The sequence below is a fragment of the Lates calcarifer genome, linkage group LG24 (assembly GCF_001640805.2).
Source record: "Lates calcarifer isolate ASB-BC8 linkage group LG24, TLL_Latcal_v3, whole genome shotgun sequence".
NCBI classification, from domain to species: domain Eukaryota; kingdom Metazoa; phylum Chordata; class Actinopteri; family Centropomidae; genus Lates; species Lates calcarifer.
In genome coordinates this window covers 8,027,179-8,053,300 of record NC_066856.1, presented here as the reverse complement: position 1 = coordinate 8,053,300, position 26,122 = coordinate 8,027,179, and the positions used below count along the sequence as shown (strand labels likewise).

The following is a 26,122-nucleotide window of genomic DNA, read 5'->3' as shown; positions in this document are numbered from 1 at the left end:
TATGAGATGAGGTCAATCATTTGTTGTACTGATGAGAAAGAGAGAAAAGAGAGACAGAGGGGAGGACACAAGAACTCAATTAAAACTTCACGTTCACGGCTCCCGGCTTTCAAGAGAAGGTCAAGTCATTTTCACCCGCTTTGAATGCTAATGGGCAAACAAGCATACAATGAAAAACCCGCTTAGCAGAGACACAATTCTCTGTCAAGTCGATATAAAACAACAGAACAGTGAAAACACTTCACCTTGACTAACGTTTAAGCACTAGAGACAGGAGGTGGGTTGGTGAGAAAGAGAGAGGGTGGATTATTTATTGCTTTAATGCTCAGCCTTGAATATGCTGACTTCTACTGAGATTTCCTGCAAGTTTTTTAAAATTATTTTTTTATCTGACTTATCATGAGTGGAAGCGAAGGCACCTAGCTGTGCAACATAAATGTTTAACTAAGAGAACTTTCACAAAATGGGAATATTTGCCTGGATAGATGTATACTGTCAAGACAGTGAGTGCTTGTTTCTGCTGTATAGAGACTGGACAAGAATTTGAAGTTCTAATAAAACCAGGAAAAAAAACAAAAACAAATGAGAATTGGAGGTTTTTATCCAATACTACTCTGACTGAACATCTAGGATTTTATTTCCTTGGTTAAAGTCACTTCCACTGATGAACCAACATTTAACAAGCCCCTGTTTGTCTACTGTAAATCTTCTCATCTGACAAAAACTGTGCAGCACAGACAGTGTGTGTGCATTGCATCTCTGGAAAGCAAGATAAAATTCAGTGGACCAGTTTGAGGCCAAAGTTGACTGACTTTGCGCAGCCAGAGCTCGTCGTGCGAGCTCAGTTTTTTCTAAGGGCTATACTAAGTCTGGACACCACTGCTCAAGTATTGGTTTCAATCCTTTCAGACCTGGAGTTGCAAAGGCAGAATTCTGGGACTGCATGTCCTATTTCTTGCCCAAATTGTATTCAAATTACGATAAGAATAACAACTATGAATTTTTTCCAGACAGACTTTGTGCTCCAAGATATTAGAGTCTACAGAAGATAGAAGAGTACATGTGAGCTCCTACATGCTGGTTTTCACATTACTTGTGTGAGTAAATGTGTGTGTGAATGTCGGTGACTCTGAATCTCCTTCAGTTTAACTGGAAATCTCTCCTATTTAATGACTCCATTACACGCTTACAATTCAACCTATAAGATGTCACTCCTCATTAATTCAGTCTAACCCATTAGCCTGCATCATTAAATAATTACCTACTGAGCAAAAAGACACAGGACTTGATTAAGCATCCCATTCAGAATTTAACAGTTGTTATTTTAGCTGCAGTCAAGTAACAGGAAAGTGCCATTGGTGCCAGTGCTAAAGAGCAAACCACTTCCTGATTTTACCTCAAAATGTTTGAAAAAATACATTCAGTACTAGGCCAGCAATGATAACATTCGCCATTAAATGGTAATATTCAGTAAAATGTAGTAAACAACATTTGGCTTATTCTCATGGGAAATTCTGGGAGGAAACATAGACAGAAGTGTGGCATGAGCCCTCTTTCAGGAAACACAAATTAAAAACAAATTCAAATATTTATTGGAGTGCTGTTGGGCCTGTGTCATTAAAAGAACAGGAAGACACAAAAATGTCTTTTTTTTTGAACAAACAACAACAAAAATAAGGGAACAAAGTGAAAAAAAACTTGACTGAATCCAGTGGATTTATAGGATGGTACAGTTAAATTGAAACAAAGATAAGATCAGAGGTGTCAAAGATAAAGCATTTCATTCCAGGTAGCCTCAGTTAACTCACAGAAGCTGTGCCATGTAAGAAGTTTTTAGAATATTTGGGACTAGCAACCATTTATATTGTAACAGTAGAAGACTCAAGTATTATTGCAAAACTTTTTTTCAGGAGCACCCCTCTGGTTAGGGCTTAAGAACAACACAACAACTGGGTTTTTGTTGTATTTCTCTCACTCTCATTTCCTGTCTTCTCTCTGCTGTTGTCCAACACAGGCATGAAATGCCCCCAAAGATGATTTTTAAAAAAGAACTTTTGAACTTTTACAAAAGTGGTGTCATGCAAACACTTTAGTACATGGGGGCTGTCTGGATCAAGTACAGCCTTCTATTGCCCTCTTCTGCTGGCCATTAATTTACTGACCAAGTTATGTGCCTTGCTTAGAGGGATAGTTGAGTTGAACCCTTCACCTCATCTTTCCAGTTACTCAGTCACACATTTTCATCTATAAACCTTCAGGCTACAGAGGCTTTTTTTATTGATTGATTTATATGCATCCGTTGTTTCCTTCAGATTTTGAAGGAATTTAAATTTAAATGAGTTTACATAGTGTAGTACCAAGTACCAAAGTACATATAATCATTGCAAAAAAAAAAAAAAAACCAAAACATCCTTAAGGGTATAATGACTTGTATACAATGGTTAGTGACATTTTCTGAAAAGTAGCATCATCTTAAGTGAGAAAAAGGTTGGTAACAAGCTTCCTGGCTTGGAAGTCATTAAAGCATGGCAAAGATTAACATGTTTCTCACCAATTATGCTGTTTAAAAGATACTAGACGGGTTATTCATTTTTCATTTGACACTGGTTTTCCTCTCCACAGTGCAGTAGTGTACCTCAGGAAATTAGTCACTGAGCAAATCACACGTCAGTCTCTTTCAATAGTTTCAGTTGTTTGAGGATTCATGCGACGTGTTAACAGGAAAGATGTGAACACGTGTGATTCTCACACAGATGGCACTCTAATGTTGCTCAAGGAACAAATGACCACCTGTGTGACTTTGTCTCAAACAGCTGGTGTGTGGTGGCGTGCACAAGTGTCTGACCACATGTATGTGTGTGCGTGCGTGCGTGTGTGGTCATCACCAGATGGCACACATGCATACACACCAATTAATATCAATCGAATAAATATGGAAACAAACTCATTTGTGACCACAAACTCCATATTCTTGATTCATTTCATAACTCATCCTATTGCTCACTCACATCTGTGGGTGTCTGAGAGGAAACAAATTGAAAGTGTTTGTGAGTGTGTAATCATGAAACAGTTTAGAAACACACAATCACATACAAACAGTGCAGTAGGCAGTAGGTAGCTTTTTCTCACTGGCTTGGCTGTAAACCAACAACCTGCGGGGAGGTAAACAGTCGCTGAATAGAGAATATGGAAAACCCTCTACAGGACACCTTGTGTCTGGCCTGATAACACTGTCTGTGTGTATATGTGTGTGGGCATATGTGCGAATAGGGAGGGACCCTTAATGCCCACCACCGGATTAGACAACATATGGGTCCATCAGCATCATTAGCTGCTTGGCCCACATCTGAAATATGCACACATGAACAAACACACATATATGAAAATACACACATTCACACACTAGCACACACGCATAATCGAAACACCTGATGCCCTGACACCAGTTCATTGCTAATATCATACACAACTCCCACATGCTGGCTATGATTTCTGAGATTGAGTCAGTTTAATACCTTGGCTTTTCAATAGCCACAAATGTGTGTGTGTGTGTGCGCGTTCATGTATACACATACAGACATTTAAACATGCAACACGCATACATACACAAGACTCACACATACACTTAAACATGTTACATATACAGGCTCACATTACGAACATACACACATGCACACATACTGCACAAGCAGACATAAACACACAAGGCTACGTACATTCACATGTATTACAGAGACACACATGTACACAGCTACACAGTGAAGGGGTAATGAGAGAGGTGAGAGGTCTGAAATTGAGCTGAGGTACACTGGGACCTGAACATTGTGGCCTTGTGTCATTTTAACCTCCCAGAACAGATAGTGAGATAGAAAACAACCCTGGAGAGCAGGAGAAACACCTTCATTACTCTCTGTGTCTCAGCTCCCTTCCTTGAGATCCCGTTAGTCTCTCTTTCTCCTTGTTCACTACTTCTACATTCTCTCTGTTCTCATCTTCCAACTTTTAGCCATCTTTTCCTCTGCGCTGCTGTCCTCCTTCTCCTTTACCAGCTTTTACAATTTGATCTCTAACTTCACAGTGTGGAGCAGTGCACTGACAGCATCATTTGTCTTCCCCCGCATCTGTAGAGGTATGTGCACACACGCAGACACACACATACACACACACACACACACACACACACACACACACACTTAAGTCCTATAAACACCTTAGTGAGTTAGGAAATAATAAACTTGACATAAAAGTCAAAAGTCTACAGACGGCAAAAACTGATAACTTAGTCTAAAAGTTTAAGGCAATACATCTTATTTTGGGGAAAACAAACAGCTAAAAGAAAGACCACAAATGATCCCAGTCCTAAATTAAACAAATCCTCTCAAAATATAGGCACCATTTGGTGTGCAGTCTTATCATGCACAACATTAAATGCATTACCTTTACATAATCACCCTCAAATCACAAAATATACATAGTTTCCATGAAGCCCTATTCGTATTTACCCATTGGTAAGATCGATTTTTTTGAGATTTAAGAGTTTTTAGATATCCAAGGCTCCTGTCAACACCACAGTACGGAGGACGTGAATGGAATTCAGCTACGCACATGCAAAGAATTTAAAGATGACATTTGAAAAACTCAACTCAACAAACTTTTTCCAGCCTGCATCAGGAGATACCGAAAGGGTAAAAATGTGTTTTCTCGTGATTTGGGTGAATTATGGCCTTAGATTCACCTCCTGTTTTCTTCAAATCTGTCGTAATTAACAATATAACGCAATGCAAATGCAATAATGCAAAACAGCCTAAAAAATACTTAAAGTGTTAAATCAGCACTGCTCTGACTCTAAACAACCCAGAAGAAAACAAACAAACAAAACAACACTATAAAATTCTCCAGTGTAATATTTATTACAATTGCCAAGCTATTAGTGGACTGAATTAGATTTGTACAGGTGTTTGTGATATTGAGTTATTGTGTGTAATCATCTTGTCCTGTACCACAGGGCCCCATGGCAGTTTCTTTGCTTTTCCATTAAGAGTGCTGACAACAAAAGCCACAGAGGTTTATAACAAAAAAACACTACACTGGATTTTACCCTCCAAATCCTTATTTATGATACACTGTCTCTAATTGCACCCAAACAATATACCCAGCACTGCCAGCGGTAATTAAATTTTAGAATAGAACTCAAAGGTTGTGTACTTCACAATAAGGCAGATCTTCTGAGGTGGAGTACAACAACAGCGCAGCAAGGATACAGACGAAAAAGACCTATGACTATAGCAACTGGGACCTTTGCTTTGGTATGTTAATTGCTCACACATATGGGCATGCACACAACATAACACCTTACACAAAATTATGTGAAAAAAAAAGCATGTTTGTAACATCTTCCGAATGGTTTTGAAATGCTTTTCAGAGACATTCAATAGCTGGAGATAACCATTCGAAACAGCTTGAGAGGAGCTCTGCAGAGCGAGTGGGGTAAGGTTTAATCCAGAGGCTGCTGGTGGTTGATTGAGTACACTGTTCAAAGAGAGATGGCCAAGAGGACATGGAGTTTTTTTTACCAAACCATTTCAGCCCTCTGTGGAGTTGGTGTGAGTATGTGTGTACACAGATGAACGAATGTTGTTTATGGGATCAAAGACGAGAGCTCCTTTTTTCTGCGCTAACCAAATGCAAGTCAAATACACACAGCCAGAATTAAAAATCACAAGCATAGAAGTGTGTTTGTGCAGAGAATTTTTTGTGAATCCTATAGACAAATATTTTTACCAAGATGTTATGGCTATGACTAGCAGTCATAGTTTGGAAAACACATAACTTCTCACTCTGTTTTGGCAATCTCTTGAGTCAGAAAATAATCAAGGGAGTCTCCAGCTTCGCCTAGTATTTGACTTTTTCAGCGAATTCACGAACGCCAACCTGCCTTATGTCAACAGTCCAGGCTGGTGTTAGGCTTATGCTGATAGATGATGAGCTTAGTGATCAACGATGTTCAGAGTGATTGCTGATAGCCAATGCAAGTTGTAGTAGTATTAAAGTAATTTCATTTGCCCCGCCATAGCTAGTGGTGGTGTCGGTGTAGTGGTGTGGGGAATGTTTTCTTGGCATACCTTGGGTCCCTTAATACCAATCAGTCATTTTTGATCCCACTGCCTATCCTTAACTCTGTCTTCTAATGGCAACTTCCATTTTTATTATGCGCCATGTCACAAAGCAAAAGTAGTCTTAAACTGATTTCATGTACATAACAATGAGTTTAGTGTACTTTAATTGCCTCTTTTTTCCCACCTGAAATTATGTGATGCAGTCATATCAACATGGGCCAGAATCTCAAACGAGTGTTTCCAACATCTTGTGGAATCCATGGCATGAAGAATTGAAGCAGTTTTAAGAGCAAACAGAGACCCTATCTGGCATTCGTCTACTTGGTTGTGAAGGCATGACCAGGATTAGCATGGATTCTCTGTGCTTCATGTAATGAGGTATTTTGTCACACTGTGCACTTTGCTGATTTAACTGATACACACACATGCATGAACATGGAACTAAATCTTTATTTTGAAATTACTTATTTATTTATTTTGTATTGGCATGACATTAGGTGTTTTTGTATTGGCATCAGCACAAGTTTTACTATGCAGAGGTACTGAATACAGTGATGTAAAGCACCTTTTCACTGTTGAAGAAATGTAACTTTTTCATGCGATAAATCCAATAAATTTTTGCTGAACGTTTTATCAATGACTGAACTTCTTCGACTTCTGAAAATCAAATAAACACCATGATCTACAAAGCTGTAAGTTGTTCTTCATTACCGCAAGCTTTAACAACTAAGGAGCATATTTTGTCAGCACAATGCACCAAAAAGAAAGTCTTGACACACAATGCACTCGTACAAGTGGAGGAGTTGTTGCTATGGTTACAAGCACAAGTTAGTGAGAGAGAGAGAGATCGGGAGAATGAGTGAGAGGGAGAAAGAGAAACAACTGTGCAGTATTGTTTATGGTGTGTGAATATGCATCTATAATCACACAGGCAGTGGAGATTCAGAGATGAGAGTCATTCTCAAGCACAATAAAATAGTCTCATTATGGTAAATCTCAGTAGGTATGAATTACATTTATGTGAATTACACTTTTGCGCACACACACATGTAAACACACACAGCAAACATACACTGCATGGAGTTTAATAAAACCATGGTGAATTATGCATGCTACTACTGTACGTCTGCAAAAAATCAATAACATGACAATTTGATTTATATTCTTTTTATAGTAAATATCAGATGGATAAGAAAGGGAATTGGAAACACATACAGTATGTCTATATGGGAGACTGTCTTTCTGTAAAATTAAGCCCATAGGTTGTCTGTGCAGCAGCCTATCGTGATCCAGAGTTACATTTCGTTGTTAAGCGACATCTAGTGGTCGTACTAATTATGACGGCAAAAAAGTAGATCTATAAGAGCAGTTTGGAGGTGGCTGGAGTGGATGGATGGGTCATCCATCCATTATCTATACTGCTTATCCTTAAGAGGTGCAGGGGGCTAAAGCCAGTCTCAGCTATGGATGGAGTCAACAAAACACAACATTTTTACACCGGACACTGCAGTTCAGCTTCCGTTTGACCCCAGTCAAACAGACCAGTCAAACTGCCTAATCAAACTGAGACCATTACACAATGTTAATTGCAGGCTTCTTATTGTTACCATGACAACGAAGCTATGATGCGAGACCATTCCACAACCTTAATCATGTGTTTATTGTTATTACCATTACGACAAAGCCCCGGTACGAGATGGATCCAAAACGTTCTTGATACCATGACAACCAGCCCCCCATTACAGTAGGCTTATGCGTGTGTGTGCACGCTGCTTTTACCTGAGGCACCCTGTAGCATTGCGCAGCACCTGGGAGGTATGGAGGTGGAGCTTGCGGTCATCATGGTGATTGGGGGAGGAGTCCCAGTTAGAGTGGGGTATGATGACGCTATTGGTCAGAACGGCAAGAGCGTCCTGGATGATTGGCATCTTTAGAGCATCACATGATGACAGGTTCCACAGCACGCCTGCACAAACAAAGAAGAACACCTTTATAGAGTACTTTATTTTCACATTATTAAGAAAAATATTAATTATTAAGAATAATACAAGAATACTGTAGAGTATACTGTAAAGTAATGACACAATTAATAGAAAATGTAATTGTCTGTGCCTACTAATTGTAATTTTGAAAAATACTTGATGATATAAAAATATAATCCAGATTCTCATTTGCCAACAAAAGAAATCAAGGTTCATCTAAGTAGTACTTATTAAGTATAAAACCCTTTGTAGTTTCTGGCTAAATGTATTGACAGGATGTACGACATTACTATTGAGCACATAAACTCATAACAAAGCTCCAAAAAGACATCATAAATTAAAGATGTTGCACCAACTCAAAATTTCTGCTCTGTATGCTGTATACAATGCTAATGATGTAGGTACTGCATACCACAATGCTGCCTGATTTCAGAAACATTCATGTATGAAAAAATGTATACAATATAAATAATGATTCTAACTATTTGATAAATATGTGATTCAATAAGCCAAATCAAACTATATTGGGTTTCCTACACTACTGTCAAATATGTGTACTTGGAACACAGCTATGTGAGGACAGCACTCCCTTTTTTCATTTTGCTTTTTCACCTCTTTATTCCCAATCAATGTCAACTTTCCACGTCATTTATAAGCACATAGTTTATGGAAGCAAATGGCTCCATTAACCTTGACAAAATATCACAGGAAATATGATATATTTGCTTGTATTTCAGTTAAAGTCTGTCCCTCTGATAGTTTAAAGAAATTGTAACAACTGAAAATTAAAAAAAAAATCAAAATAATACAATGAATAATCACAATGAAGTGTGGAAGTACGTCAGGACTGGCAATGCACGTTTGATCACTTTTGAGAAAGCCACTCATTCTTTTATTCTGAAATCTGATTCTACAATCTACCTGATACTTGTGAGATCTGAAGAAACTAATTTGTTTGTTGGTCTAGGAGAACTGCCAACTGTCCAACCACAGCATCCTTTATCACACACTGTGTGGTGGAGAACATTCACACACATATACAGTTTACGCACAAATACGCTCTAAACATATATAGAGATATACCGTCAAAGTATGCACACATACATTAGTTGGCAGAAAAATTTGCAAGTCTGTATGTACACAAGGACACATGCAATCATCCACAAGGGAACACATACTGTACAGACACTAACATGCATGCTACTGTAACATTTAATTACATACAGCGTGGGTACATGCACATGCACACACACACCCTCACATACACGCACACTCAAAAAAACACATTTTCCTTCTTCTTGTCAGATGGAATACCAGATGCCTCTTTGCAGACAGATGACAGCATTAGCCTTGTTGGTCAGCTGTGACACACTCATGCACATGGGAACCACACATTCACGCATTTGCGCACGCGCGCACACACAAACACATGAACAGACAGGCTTCATCAGTGTTCTCACATTCTAAATATGTTAATTAGTCCCTGCTGCTTGCACTGGTCATTCCTACTGACAGAGCAAGAAATAAAATAAAAAACAGATATAGTAACAAAATAAGAAACAAATGTGTGAAACAGAAGGTGACAGAGATGCAAGACTCAAATATAGAAAACTAATCAGAGGGGAAGAGAGCTTGAGGAGCTAAGTGATGGTTTAGGAGGCCAGGAACAGATTGAGACAACAGAGGAGACATGCAGCATGTTTTAATAAGACAAACTATAAAAAGCTGTGGTGTTGAAGGTCACTATCTCTCATGTATTTGGTGTCAGACTCCAGATGTCTCAGGTCCCAGATGACAGATGTCATTCACTTGCATTACCACACAAATAAAATATGGCTACAACTGAAGACACTCTGTCAGCAATGAACTGTGCTCACAGAGGCTGTATGCCAACTAAAAGATGATCCTGTTGAATCCACAATACATTGTGCACATTTTTGCTCAGGTCGTTGACTGTAAATGAAACATAGGGCCAGCAGAAAGGTGCACAATAGTGATTAAAGATACTGCTGATCTTCTGAAATGACAGCAATAATGAAGGTGAGGAAGACACTGAATTCCTGAAAGATTCAGGGGAGCTGCTTTGTGGCAAAAGCCGTCATCTGACTTAACTAAAAGAAAAAAAACACAAAAAACTAGAATCTGACTATAACCCTACAAGGGGGCTTCAAAAAGTTTGTGGAAAAAGGACAGTTGACATGTTATGATATTGTTATGACATGTTAGTATGAGAACGTACAGGTGCACTGAGATCAAAATCCCTGCATATGATTTTTAGCTATGTACTTTTTCCACAAATGTTTTGAAGCCCCCTCGTATATCCTGTGGAGTACCCTGAAAATTATAAAGGATTGCATACAGGATACAGGCTTTGCTAAACGTGTGTCCAGCATACATGAACCAAAAGAAAATGTATTCCATTAAAACGATGGAGGAGGAGAAAAAGATAAGGGCAAGTTGTGTCACTAACAATGGATATGAATTACGCCTCATAATCTTTACTTTCACTAACACACTGTATGCAAACTGCTGTGGAGGCGCTTGGTGTTGAATGGCAGTCAGTTTTGCGACACCAGCAGCAACGCCAGTCCTGATGCCTTTCCATGTGCTGCACTTGTGTCAGTCATACTGACAATCTGCACATGACAGACATAGGGATTGGGGGGAAAACAGGGAATGGTAGAGAACATTCAAGAACAGAAGACAGTAGGAGGAACAAAAGAGGTTACAAAACAAGATGACAAACGTAAGCCACTGATAGATAAAAGAAAAAAGAAAAAACATAGCAATCCTAATGAGCAGAAAGGTTAATTCCTAATTAAAGTTGTTATTTTAAAACTCATTTCTAAATATCCAGGATACAAGATACTGCCATTTTATGAGCAATTCTAATGTGGAGACAATTCATCAATTTTAATTGTAAGAAAAAACAGCAAAAGATGAAGTCAGAGTGAAATAATATTTACTGGGTTCAAAGATCAATAGAAGTCTAAGAGAAAAACAAATGTTATCCAGTATAAAACTGAAACACAGACACACACACACACACACACACACACAAAAAAATGTGCGAGAAAAGTTGAAAAGAGAAAAAGAAGGCTGACAAAGAGAGAGTGAAAAAGGATGACAATTTGTGTCTGCGCTTGAGAGGACAAGAAGAGGAGGGTGATAATAAGGCGAAGACCTTGCATGCTGTTTGGCAGCAATCAAGTGCTCACACTCTGCGTATGTGTGAGTCTGTGCGTGTTTAGGGGTGTGTGTGTGTGTGTGGGAATATGGCAACATTTGCCTTCACTTTCACTAATAACTAAGGCTCTTTTTTCACATCTTGAGTCTCTTTTTTTTCCCTCTCAATCTCTGTCCTCTCATGGGCTCTTTTCAAAGCAAGGTAAAAGCTCAAACACAGATACACAGATGCACTTGGTGGCCCTCTCAGCAAGGGTTAAGACAAAGTGTTGGGCCAAACACTTCACTTATAAACCTTAGTGCTTTCAGACATCTCTTTCCATCTTTCCGCTTCTCTCTTTCTTCCTTCATCTGCCTCTTTCTCAAGTGGTGAGTGTTGTCAGTGTGTGATTGCAATCACGTTAAAACACTGTTGTCTCTGATGAGTCGACAACAAACTGTCAGCTGCCTTGCAAAAAAAAAAAAAAAAAGGCACTCACCTGCCTTGCTTTGGTTTCTCTAGACAATAAACATGCGCACATACACAAATACAAATACATGCACAAACAACACAAACTGAGGATGTGAGAGGGTGGGATTACAATTTACAATGTTAATTTTCTGCAGACAAAGATAGAAACAAAGATTGAGCAGAAGGAGGAACAAACAATAGACGCCTCAGTATTTTGTCAGGAAAAAGATACCGTGTCTTCCATTGTCAAACACTGGCCAAATTCAATGGTGACACACACACACATACGCCTGCTCTAGAAACATAGATCTGTAATGCTTCGCTGAGCCCAGTGTCCTTATGGGTATAATATCAGGTGACCAACAGACAATGACATCATACTAGAGGCTTTGTGTATGTGCCTGTGCATGTGTGTGTCTGTTTTTTTTCTCTCTCTCTCTCTCTGTCTTCATCTCTTTCTCTCCCTCCTCTGACTAGTTCCCATCAGATGCTTGACAGACAGTTTCCTAGGAGCTGTGTGGTTTGGAGAGTTGGGGAGATGATTGCATGAATTCATGAATAAATGAGTGTATGACTTGTAAGGGGAGAGTGAGGCCTGTTAGGCCTCAAGTGGCAATGTTTTATTAAACAGCCTTCATCTGTGCGGCACAATGTAAATTAGTTAGCCCGGGGTCAAAACCTGTAAAGCCAAAGACGACAAATTACATAGCTAATGTGTCTACATAAAATCTGTGAATGAGAAATCAAAAAAGAAATACTGATTTTGGATAACATTATATGTGACTGCAGGTTAAAAGTTGCTGAACTGACGCCAGGGTCCCTGCAGTGGGTTTGTGGAAAACATTTGTCAGCAGAAGGCAAAGTCCTGTATTGTGGCTAAATTGCCGCTGTTTATACTGAGGGTTTCACTCGCACCTGTGAAAATGCTGCAATAAAATTTCTGCAAGACACTAACAATTTTATGACATAGTAACAGTAAAAAAAAACCTGGGGAAGGTACCTTGTTTCTCAACCGGAATCACCTGTAATGATATTGATGGAGCTCTGTCCTCAGGCATTTTTGAAAGAATGTTATGAACTCTGACTAAAATTAAACTGGCTTTGGCAAATGCTGCAACAATGTAATAGCTGGACATCTACATGGAGCAGTGATGTATGCCTTGAAGTAACAGAATGCAAAGTAAGAATTTTTCCTTGTAAAGAACTGCAGCAGTATTATTTGACCATATTGGTTTGTTACAAACACCCTGAGCTTGCAGAAGCAGAAGAGTATTGGTCACTTGCATACACATACACCCTATGTAATGCCTCTGTGACTCTGTGGCGATCCTCAATCCAACACTGCTGTGCAAGCTCTGGTAAGCCAAATCAATGCATGGAACATCAATCAGCACTTTAAGACTTTAGCCATAATGTACACTGGTCTCCAGTTTTCAAAATTCAGACCATCAACTGTTCTTCTGTTTACAAGAATATCAACTATACCCATATTTTCAACACATGACTTCCCTCAGCAGTTGCTTCTCAGTTCAGTAACCATTTCAGAGAAGGCAGCAGCAGCAGCAGGGTTATGCCATGGTCCACTGCCTCAAGGTGAGCCCACGAGTAAGGATAGCATCTCCTATTGACACCCGAAGCCTCTGCATCGACCGCGCTTTGACTGACAGGCCCGGAAGCTTTGACTTCTTCCTATCTACCTCACGCTGAGACCCAGGAAGCCAATAAAGCTTGTCTAAATTTAAAGCTCAGAACTGACAGGGAGATAGGGTAAATTGTTGAGGGAAGGTTTTTCTGGTCACCAAAAAAAGAAAAGAAGAAGAAGAAGAAGAAGAAGGAAGAAGAAGAAGAAAACATATATCCCCAGCCCTAAATAGATTATTTTATCGCAGAGAATAGGAAAGTACTTTGACAAAGCTGACTATAAAGACAGTAATGAGGAGGCTGATGTGTTATGACTCCAGCATAACCACTTTTGTTGAGGATTGTGTCTGTTGATGTCATTTGAGCATGCACCACTGCCCCTGATTGATCTCTGGTGGTCACCAACTGCTATCTGCTTGCTTTCAATCCATTTAGCCACCAATTAGTAATGAAGGTCAAGCTTTGAGTAGATTGTAATTTGGCAGCAATAGATCCAATGCCTTCCTGCCACACATCGGTGCAGAGGAGCTAAAAGGTTGTTTTTTTTTCCCCTATATTGCTAGTTAACTCTTTCTAAAAACATTGTTATGGTAGTTGCATCAATGGCCTGCATAGGGAATTTGTACACTTTTACACAGAATCATCTGATAGCTGCACATCACACTTACAAAAGCATCTGTGGGTTCACTCCAACAGCAGCTGGACTATATCAGAGGAAGGGAGAACGCTACCTCATACCTTTTCTTGCCTTCACTTTTCAAGCCAGTACAAGAATGTCAACCAATGATCTTTCTGGTTCAAATACTTTTTTACTACCTGAGGCTTCTCTCTCTTGAAGGAGAATTCATTTCGTTACAAGCTAGGTGCTGTCCGACTTGTGTCAAATGTGATACACCACCTCGTGATGATCAAAATCTGGAGACTTCTCTTTATTCTGACTTGTGTTTCAAGCCATTACCAGTAAATGTTACATATTCAGTGTGTGGAGGTATTGGTCATTTTCATTTACAAAGTTAAATTTTAAAATCTATGAATACTGAGCCCATGGTAAAGTAGTAGAAATAATCTGACCACACAATCAGTGTATCATTGTACACAAATTCTTAGCAAAATGGACACATTTAATTAAAACTGCCTTTGGATTGATTGAATTATCTTAAGGGACGATACAGCATAAAGCACAATCTTAACTCATTGTACTCCTTCTGTCTTCTACTTGTGACATAAAGCATTGAAAACACATGCTTAATTGAATTAGCGAGTAATTATGCAACAGTTTTGAGTGGTGAATTACAACACCAGCAGGGTGTTCCTATGAGGCGAATGAGGATAGACTTCAAAATATGGTTGCACTGGCATGAAAGCAATTGAAATGTAGAGTTCAATGCTAAGTACCAGAATAAACAGACAACAGGGTAGAGTCATGCATGACACTGATTCACTCTGCCAGCAGCAGGGGAGAGCCAGACAGAGAAGGGCAAAGACAGGAAGAGTGAGGGAAAAGGAGGGAGGAAGATAGAATTTCAGTGCATGTGTGTGTGTTTATGTGAGATGACTAGTTATAAAAGTAAGGGCTCAAAATATTATGCAGTATGACTTGCGGTGCATTTAATTCATTTGTTAATCTGCTTACAGACCACACACAAACACACACACACACACACACTCCATCTCCAGGCTTTTAATCTCTTAGTCTCTCCAGCACTGTGGTGAAATACTTCAAGGTGCCAGGCTGTCCCTATGGGCGTGTGGTGCGTGTGGTGAATGTCATCAGTGACATGTGTAGCTTAGTGTCAACACCAAATGCTCTTTTGTGAATTTTGATTGGTACACATTTCTTGCTTCTTTATCTGGAATAAAAGCTTGTTTTATACAGCAGCAGGAGTCTGTATGCAGAGGATAGTGGGAATGACTTGGTAAAATAACATCCACTGGATTCAGTAATCTTACCACCCTTCCGTCTTTCCTTATTGTTTTCCCTTCCTATATTATCCCCCCCCCCTTGTTCAGTCTGTCATCCTTCCTTTATTTGTCATCCTTCCTATTACCCAGACAGGTTCTCCAATTCACTATTCTTTCTTACCTCTTTTTCTTACTTCCTCTCTTCTAATTGCATTTCCGTATCTATAATATCAAAAACTTGTCTGAGGTAAGTACTAGCTTGCCTCCTTCCTTCCATCTTTCCTGTTTCTGCTCAACAGTCTTTACTACATATGTCTAACAAGCTGTATTTCCTCCATCCAGCCTGTTCTAGTGGTGTCAATAACAGTGAAAAGGTCTGGAAAATATTACACTTCCTGCCTTCCATTTTCCAGTGGTCTGTTATCAGTATTCAAGGGGTCTGCGAAGGGAGAGACAAAAAACTCCTTGCTGACTCGCTGCCTGTCATTGTTGTGATCCCCTAGGTCCTCCTCCCTCTCTGAGAGCAGGTGACCTATAGGGATGTGTCTAGGGATGGATGACTGAAACATGTGTGCGTGCCTGAAGATGAGTTTGGTCTGGCTGAGGAAAAACGGGATCAGAGGTCAAATTGAACATGAGCGGGCCCCATCGACTTTATCTCAGTATTCCGTGTGTGCCTGTGCACGGGCGATTGAATGTTGTGTGGGTGTCTTAGTGTGTCTGTTTTAATCTATGTCTGTGTGCGCATGGGTGAATGAGTGTGCTTGTATTTTATCTTTGGAAATGTCCAATCCTCTTGTATGAGCTTGTGCATGTCTCTCTTATCTCAGGACTAACCTGGTGCAACAAAGAGCGCTTTTGTCTGAGCAAAGAGAGAAACAATGTTGATACAAGTACAGATACACAGATACAGTCCAGCTCAGTGTGATGCAAGGCACTCAACCACACACAACGCAATGCACAGTATGTGGATAAAGGTGAGAGAAGAAAAGTGTGTGTGTGTGTGTGTGTGTGTGTGGTGTGTGTGGGGGGGGGGGGGGCAGAGGCGGAAGAGTAAGAAGAAGAGGAAGAAAAATAGGGGAAAGGACATAAAAGGAGCAGAGAAGGAGAGAAAAAGGAGAGAAAAAAGGATTGGCTTTCTCACACTCTGTCATGGGAGCCATTGTATATGCTCTTAACCTGCCTAGGAGCACTGCTCATTGGAACACCTGCTAGACTGCTACCATTCAGGTCCCCACCTATCACAGGTCACAGCTCATCCATTTCATATAAAGCTTCGCCAACTCTTTTTTTAGCCTGTCTACTGCTTCTCTCTGTGTGTGTGTGTGTGTGTGTGTGTGTGTGAAACACTGATTATTACTTGCTAAATTTCATTTGTATCACAGATTTTCACCTTAACATACTGAATCCTCTAACACCTATGCCCAAAAACACAATTCACACAGACACACACACACACACACACACACACAGGCACACAGAGTGGTTCATCATTATTACCTGCCCTGAGGCTGTAGAACCAGTGTCATACTGGAAAATAACTAGCTGCACATTGAGATTACATACATGCTTGAGGTGGTGTATGTGTGTGAGTGTGAGCATGTGTGTGTGTGAGACAGAAAAAGATGCAGTGCATGTGTTAGTGTTTTCTGCAGTACCAAAGGGCCCCTAGTAGAATATTAAATTCTTGGTGGGAGGCATATTGGAAATACATTTCAGGAGAAATGGAGATCAAACTGTATGAGCTCATGTAGAGTGTGTGTGTGTGTGTGTGTGGGTGGGTGGCTGTGCTTATGTGGGTTTAAACTTAACCTATACATTTTATGTCTACAAAATTCATAACTGTTGATAATTGTGTGTATCTCTGCTATATAATACAGTACCTATGAGTGTGTGAATAAATGCGCATTTCTAAGTTTGTGTGTGGAGGCGGGTGCACTGCTGCATGTGTTTCAATTGTGCCGGCCAACTTTTACTGCTGTTGCCCTCAAGGTTAAAACAAGACTTGAATGTCAGGAGACATACACATACCATTCAAAAATCACATAGACAAACATATTGTATTACAACCTAACCATCTGAAAAATAAGTGGGAAAGGAGGACACATAACAAAACATTTCTGAGGGAAATTATACCAAAAGAAAATTGTTGGATGCCTCATTGCTCTCTCTGTATTCTCTCCAGAGGTCATGCCTTAGAGTCCTACTAGTTTGTTGCTGAGAACTGATAATTTACTGAACTGATAATTCAAGTATTAATCATTCAAGTAGAATGTTAAATTGTTTGGACATCTGAAAGAAGACAAGATGAACAGCCTTGGTTTCTGCAGAGTGAATAGTATCCTTTTCTGAAGAATATTCTTTCAGTGAAAGTTAAATGTCGAAATTTAAAATCACACCCCATATACCGTGGTTGTGTGTATGTAGAAGTGTGTGTTTGTTTCTAGGAATGTGTGAATGCCTCCTGCATGTGTGTGTACATATATATATATATATATATATGAGTCATAACTGGGTACCAGCAAATTAAATGTTCTGAATTCCTGAATCTAATTGAAAGGAGTAATTAAACACACAGTACTCTAATAAATTCACTAAACAAGACATATTACCACAATTAGATAAAGAAACAAGCAAACAACAAACATACAAAATAAGAAAGAAAGAAAGAAAGAAAGAAAGAAATTTTAAATTATCCAGATATCGTGTGTGTGTGTGTGTGTGTGTGTGTGTGTGCGTGCGTGCGTGCATTGCAGCATGACTGTTCCTGGCATCTCTACATATCAAATCCTATCAGATCCACATAAACGTGCATTGCACATACAGTACATACGCCATTAACCTCTGCTGAGGCCATAGAAGCAGAGTCATGCTGGGAAATCCCTGCACTTACACCATGATGTGCATACTAGGGGAGTGAGGTGCGTGTTCGTCACAAATACTGTACCTGTGACCAGCTCTCTGATCTCTACGTCTCCGGTCTTTCTCAGCAGACGGACCAAGGCAGGAATCCCCCCACAGTTCTTCAGAGCTACTTTATTCTCATCGTTGGCTTTGCCGTACACCAGGTTCCTCAGGGCTCCGCAGGCGCTGCGGTGAACCTCACCCATCCTGTGGTCCAGCAGATCAACCAGCAGCTGAATGCCTCCCTGTCTACGGATCTGAGGATCAAAGAAACCGCATCAATAAAAACTGCACTGATGTTTTCTACTAAATGAATTATATATAGCAGACAATAAAATTCAAATCATAAATAAGTCAGACTTCACAGAGAAGTATCACAGACTCACAAGGATTCACACGAACATCTGTCATTAGGAAAACGTTGGTGGTTAATCGCTGGTCTACTTGTCAATGCAGCGGTTACTTTGATATGTTTGCTGAATGAATGTGTGTGGCCTACAGTATCTGTGAGTCCTGCCAATCAGATTAACAGCCCGATGTGCATTAATTAAACGTACTATGACACAGCTAATGACTGTGCTTTTACAAAACTGACACCTAATTACAGTGATGATGAGGGAAGGAAAAGACTGGTGACACCAGCTCTGCTTATAATCTAACAGAACTACAGTATTTTTCTGCCTCTCTGCCATGTGTACTATCTGTCTCACACCCTGCTTCTCAACATTTCCTATTTTTACATCTGTTTCTCCCACCTTATTAATTATTATATTTTATCTTTACATGCTTCTGTATGTCTGTGTCACCTTGTGTTACTATCCTGCCTGCATTTATGTTTTCTTTTTCTCTCGTTCACATTTCTTCGCGTGAGCATGCATATGCAAATACACATTTAACATTTAATCCATTACCACTGATACGTCTGGCTCCTACTAACTGACAAGGAAATAAGGGAGGCAGAAGTGCTTCTTAAAATAGACAACTGTTCAACTGCTTCATATAACAACACTGTACTGTTTTCCATATGCACCATGAATACTAGTGCAAATGTGTGTGTGATTTATACAATAATTACGATGGGAATGGAAATTGTGAGATTTAAGCGTAAAATGATAAGAAACTCTATCAGAGAGCAGGATTATGTTTTTAAATCAAATAGTCATTTTTGGTCCCTTCCCTTGAAAAATTTAAAGGACCTAGATTCTAGCCTGCTGGAAACTTTTATGTATAAAATAACAAAAAGAATATATAATGCACACACTGACTTGATTGATTCTTTCAAGTTAATGCTGTTTTTTTATGTGCTAGTATTCACAGTTTTAAATCCCAGTTTCAGAGCAATGTATCAAGATGTTAAATTTGAACTCTGCATAAACTCAATATAAGAGACTGTTGCTTGTGCAAGAAGCTTATTACGACCCATAGTTACATTTTACTGTTAGGTGACCTCTAGTGGCTGTAGAAATTATGATGAGATGAGAAAGTCAGGTGATGTGGTGTATGGATATTTCCACAAAACACAGGACTTTAACATGTAAGCCTGCTGTTTGTTTCTCATTTGATACCAGTAGTCTGTATTGTTTCTTTTATGCATGAATCAGCTGAATGTTTATAATTGTAACCATGATGACAAAAGTCCTCTAACCTTATAGAAACATTTATTTTAACCCAAACCACAAACTTTTCCTGAACTTAACCAGTTGTTACACATAAACCTTATTTAATAGTGACCGTGCCATAAGCTTAACCACTTGTGTATAATTGTTAACATAGCTATAGAGGTCTGCTATGTTGCCACTGGTACACTCCCCATTTATTATTGCAATCAAGTCGATGAAGGTCTGGTAGGTAGGAATGCTATGCTGTATAGGGTAGAACAACTATGGTCGGTGGAGGACTTGAATATAGGATTTGACGTTAATATACAAATTGTGAGCAAAAGTAATTGTGAGCTAAATAGCCAAGGACATAGGAGATGTATACAAAGCCCGACTTTTGTAGCCTTTTTACCCTCTACTTCTCCTCTCTGTTTAAAAGATATTCCACATGATAATTCACATTTCAGACCATAACATTTCACCAAGTAATTTTAACATATAATCAAGGATAATGATACACTGCGGATTTGCAAAGGTTTGTAAAAGGTTTCCATTAGCACAGGTAGGAAACTCAGGAACCAATTTTCAGACCTGTGACTCACCAATCATATCTCATAGTATTCAGCAAGTCAAATATGAATGAATGAAATGAAACGAAATGGCAATACAGTCAGATTATTTGGCTCAAAATTTTATGTTGCCAGTTTAACTACAAAATGACCACTCCAAGTTGTTTGTGTTACGGTCTTCTTCCTTTTTTTTTTTTTTTTTTTTTTTTCCCCTTAACAGGTAAAGGAGCAGATACTGAGACCTTAAATGAATATACTGGAGAAAGTCTGGCTGGTATGCCTACCCTGAAAATTCTATATGACTGTCAAGAAAGGTGTGAACATCCTTTAATGGTAGACTCAGCAGGCTGAAAGAATTTTTTTTTTTTTTTTTTTTTTGTGCAGATACGTTCTACATCTTTGTATATTATGATACTTCTGTTTTGGTTTTAAACCTGTATACCTGCCACCAAAAGCAAGCACAGGAAAATTAAATGGAGAACTTAACACTTCCTGTAAAAGATAGTGGAGATTTCTTTCTAACCTCCAAACTCTTTTGTATGTATGTAATCAGCTGCTTCTCCTTGTATTGCATGTACACGTATTGCTGTATTTGCTAGGTCCATACAGACAAACACACACGCAAACACAAACAGAGTTGAACAAGCCAATCAGTGGAGATTTGTGATTATACCCTGATTCTGTGTGGAGACAAGGCAGTTAAGACTGTTAAACCAGTAGGGATCACAATGAGGGCACTCTGGTGTTACACATTATGCCTTACCCCTTTGGCATTACATATAATTCCCTGCCCTCATGGTGCAACACATATTGCCTTCTCCCTATGCTGGTGCTTTTTAAACACTCCTATGTCACTTCTCCACTGCAGGGATCTTCATTGGCCTTAGGGGGCCAAAGAGCTTAAAGCAGCCCGTGTTTAGTCCAATCGACAGGGGTGTAATACTAATCACCAGAAACAGGCTGCTGTGATCACCAGGAGAGTAGCGGGAACATTGACAGAGCAACTAGTGTGTGTGTGTGTGTGTGTGTGTGTGTGTGTGAGGGAAAGAGAGAGCTTGTCTTTCATGCTTCCATTTTTATTTAATCTCTGGAGTACTGCAACAAGCAGAGTTGCTCAGCCAGATAACTCAAAAAAAAAAAGAGTTTTTCACAGTTAACTGCATAATCAAGCTTCTGGAAACCTTCTTTTATTTTTCTGCATGTTCTCCTCCAGACCTGGGACATTAAGTGCTAGAAAATAATTCCCAGTATCTGTTTCATCATGCAGCTCCAGATGGATGGAGCTAAGCACACAGACAGATTGACAGGAACGGTAAAGTACAATAAATAGACTTCTTTGCTTACAAGTGCAGGTTAAGTTTTATTTCCTCATAGTGATTACAGATGCGGGACAGGGGGAGAGAGAGAGAATCGGGGGGTGAAAGGAGAAAATTAAGCATAAGAAAGTGATGGAGGGCAGGGAGAGGATGGAGGTGTTTGATGACACAGCAGGAGTTTATCGAGCAAAATGACTTTGCTTATCTATTCAATTAAAATGGATTAAGGGATGCAATGAATGGCAAACTAACCTTGCTCCACTGGCCACACAATTTCCTCAACCTGATTTGCTGTCCCTCTTATGCCCTCCAGTCCTCACCTCTGCTCCTCTCCTCCTCCCTCTGCTCCCCTTCCCTTCTACCATGCTGATCTCTACTCCTCTCCCCACTCCCTCTTTATGCTCATGTCACACTTAATCTGTTATTCTATAAAAGCCATAGTACTATTACTTTGTATTGCCTCTGAGCTACCTACAAGGCTTGCCAATACCTCTGCGCCTATTCCTCTATTCCATGTAAAGAAGATTAGAAGCGCAGATTGATTTGTCTTTGTCTCCCGCTGTTCCGCGACGGCCACGGCTATTGGTAACCCATAGCGACAGTATTGCCGTGGTAACAGTTAGCAGTGGTGACAGCTGGGATTGTGGGAATCAGAGGTGCTAAGAAACAGCGTAAAAGCTGGCAGTGGGTTACACGGGTGACACATACCTGGGATGGCGGCATGTGAAGCCTAACAAGTGTGCATGAGCCACCACATATGGAATGTCAACGCTAATCAGAAACACACTTCAGACAGATTACTGCTTGCATGTGAGTGGGGGAGGTGGGCGGGAGCAGAGTGAAGCTGTGTCAAACCTTTCCACCTTTCATGCATGTGCACAGTCAGGCAGGCACACACACACACAAGGGCTTTCTCTTTTTTTACCTGATGCTTAGCTTTGCGCTAACTGCATCCTCAAGCCTTTCAACCTTTGGCAAATTGCGTTCATTGCCCTAGGCTAACATTTCCCTCTGGAGTATTCTAAACTGGGCCAAACATGGCATTAAGCTATGGCTACCTGATATTTTTCTAAGGTAGGAACACAGCTAATTTTGCAGTGGTATCAACAGTAAGATTCACAGCCGGTGAGAATCCACCATGACAAATATACTAGAGGCTGTAATCTGTTGTTTGAGGAATAAGGCAACAGAGAAAAACACAAACCACTACTCTTCACAGCAGGGGATAGAGAAAGTGCTTAACAATCCCAATGGGTGAGCATGCATGTGTATGTGTTGTTGAGTAGGTGGTCCCCGGTAGTTTGATACTAACATATGACAATTGATATGGACGTGGACCCATTTTCTGAAGAGTATTTCTATCTTTTTGACGCCAGATTATGGAGAGTGACAGGAACTGTTGCAGAGAGGGTGATGGATTAGTAACTTACAAAGCGCCCACAAACTCTCAGCGCTCTAGACCACTGAACCAAAGAGAACAAACCAGGCGTCAGACACATTCTCTTAAGGTTACCTGGAGGATAAGAAAACCCTGAGGCGAGGGATTAGCTACAGTTTTGCTTAAGTGACACACAGGAAAAAATACATTATTGATGGAGGTGCCTTTTCTCTTTTTAGGATAGGCCTGCTTATGTCAATTTTTTTTAAAGTGATGAATGTGTTCTTAATTAAAGTAGTCACTGATGAACTACACAGCATATACACTTACATAACTGTCACTAGGATAGAAAATGCTATTGCTTTAACACTCATGCAAAATTTTACATAGTCATCAGAGATTGTACATATGGTATTCCCTGTAACTGGAGAGAAACACAGTTTTAATGCAGTATTTGCTTTGGATCATTTGCTGAGTCTTTTTTTTAATTTTTTATCTCTCACACAAATGTCTGTTGAACACATTTTTTACTGTATTGACTTTACCTCATTGGCTGTCTGAAAAGTGAGAATATACCTTAATTGTAACTGCAATAGATTTTGATCTGGTCTCCAGTACCCACAAGATACTCTACTGTATATATTGCAGGTAATAAAAGAACTGCAATAAAAGAAGCAAAAGTAAAAAATGGTGTGTGGAGGATAAATTAAGGTAACTGATATAGTAAAAGACAAAAAGGCATATTGGTGAGAGAGAGAGGACGGGGCAGTAGGGGAATGGAGTCAGGGGGCACGTTCCTCTCCCTTCAACCGGTCTGTTGGATAAATGGATATCGACAAGGCTGCTACTCAAATTGCATTACTGATGTGACTGAACTTTAGTCTTTAGTCTGACATGGATGTGTGGCGTACCTATAGGGGTTGCATGAGCTGTCAAATTTGAGGCCAGACCTCCATCTGGCCTGTCACGAATACACAGTTTTGTTCCACCATCCCAATGGGGACACTTATTGACATAATGTATTCCCTAGCCCCTTACTCCAGCCTTAACCATCATACGTAAAATGCCTAGCCTTGAGCTTTAACTTAAGTGTAAGTTGAACCCTAAAACCAAGTCTTAACCCTCAAGCAGTCTGTACCTGTGGGGGTCCCTCCAACCCCCCACAGCACCGACCCCACCCCACAAACACACAAAACATAAGTGCACATACGTATCTCCAATCTACAGACAAATTGCTACGTTAATAAATCTTCTTCAGGCTTCCCAAACTGCAGGCTGCATTCTTGTCACCTGAGCAGCAGTAGGCAGTTTTCTCTTGTTTTCTGTTTCTTTTCTTTTTCTCCTCTCCCTTTCCCTCTCTATCTCTCTGTCTCTCTCATCTGCCTCTGTAGCAACTCCCTACCCCCACATTTGCACCTGCAGAATATCCCCTTACTGAGGAATAGCAGCCATATTATGGTTGTATTTAGCTGCTCAGTGTGTCTCCTGCCATCTGTGTCTGTTTGTCTGACTAAAAATAAGGGAAAAGTCTTTAGATAAGAGTTAATAACAAATATTTGACATCTACTGTCTTATTGCATGTTAAGTGAAATGGCCTACCTCACACAAGCTATGTTTTCTTTGACTGAAAATCTCATTTTAGCCAATTCATGCAAACCAAATGCTTGTTTAATTCTTGTGTGATTGACAATTTAAAAAATACATTTTTTTAGTAGCTGACATAGGCTATCATTGGTCTGTTACTGTCATTTTCTTCAAAGTAATAAGCCACTTAAAGCTGTGACTTTTGCATAGAACAGCTAAGAGGGCTATAAGTATGCCTCTAAGCAGCTCTGGTATCACGGAAAATCATAGCTTATACCTTGAACATATCCAGTTTGAAGACAGAAAAATCTTGAGGAGACTAATATCCTGAAAACATAGGGAGTTTTAGTAATGTCAAGTACTGATTTCAATTACCTGCCACACATTTAAAATTATTATCATTTGATTCAGTTGTGCGGTGATTATTATTTTGTGAGATTAGGTGTCAAATTTTTAAATGGCATCTCTGAATGAGAAGCATTGTTGAATAAATAATGAATATAAATATACATGAATAGCCTTCAAAGCTGTGTTTGTCTCAGTGTTCGGAGGGTACCTATATGACCAAAGGTATTTTCTGAACAATTCAAGACACATCTGTGAAGCAGCAGAACAGTGCTGCTGCAGGAAAAAACTATGACGTGTGACCCCTAAAAGGAAACTGTTTCCGAGCACAGATGATCACCTGGTCCTTTAAGAGAACATTATCTATAAAGTCTTGGTGAAAGAAAATAAAGAAAATATTGTATTAAGTGTCAATTCTACATGTTTAACAACATGATAATGTGTGTATAATACATTACTGTGGCTTCAGAAAGTGTTGCAGTTTTTGCAGTCCTTTAAATGCCATTTGAACGAACTCCAGGCTAGCAGTCACACATCTTTCACTCAAAGTTCCAAAGTGCTTTATAAATGGTTTTATAACTTTGCACTAAGGTCAACAGAGAACTGCTTGAGCTTTGTTTTTTGACCTGACATGCAGTGGGAACTACAGGCCTCGCAGATATACTGTATGCCTTTTTAAACTATGTCAACTTGCACACATCCCAAGAACAATAAAAGCCAACAGGATGCACCTGATCATAACCTGGAGTGCCACAGCAAAGGGTCTTTACTTTTGTAAGTGAGAAGTTTCAGTTTTTGATTTTTTGTACAATTTCAAAAATGTTTTCACTTTCTTATTATGGGTTATTGAGAGTGGACTGATTGAAGAAAAAGGGTATTTTATCTATTTAAATTAAATCAACAACACAGTAAAGTGTGAAGAACATGAAGGAGTCTTTCTGATGATGTCACTGCATGCGAAAATTTACAATCACTAAAATGCTGTATGACATCTAATGTATATCTGACACACCTAATGTATCACACATTTGACACAAGGTACAAGGTACATTAATTGTGAAATATTACAATGACAGGGACTCCTATATGCACCACAAATCCTGACATTGTTACGTGAATAAATTACTACTCGGCCCTGTATCCTTACATA

At 39.5% G+C, this 26,122-nt stretch overlaps 1 protein-coding gene across 1 annotated transcript in view; it reads right to left on the bottom strand.

Moving 5' to 3' along the window:
* ctnnd2a (catenin (cadherin-associated protein), delta 2a) overlaps positions 1-26,122 on the bottom strand; it is a 286,657-nt gene that overhangs the window by 58,881 nt on the left and 201,654 nt on the right. The window contains 2 exon segments of the mRNA XM_051067006.1: positions 7,896-8,082; positions 18,226-18,439. Of these exon segments, the coding sequence (XP_050922963.1) occupies positions 7,896-8,082; positions 18,226-18,439 (401 nt within the window).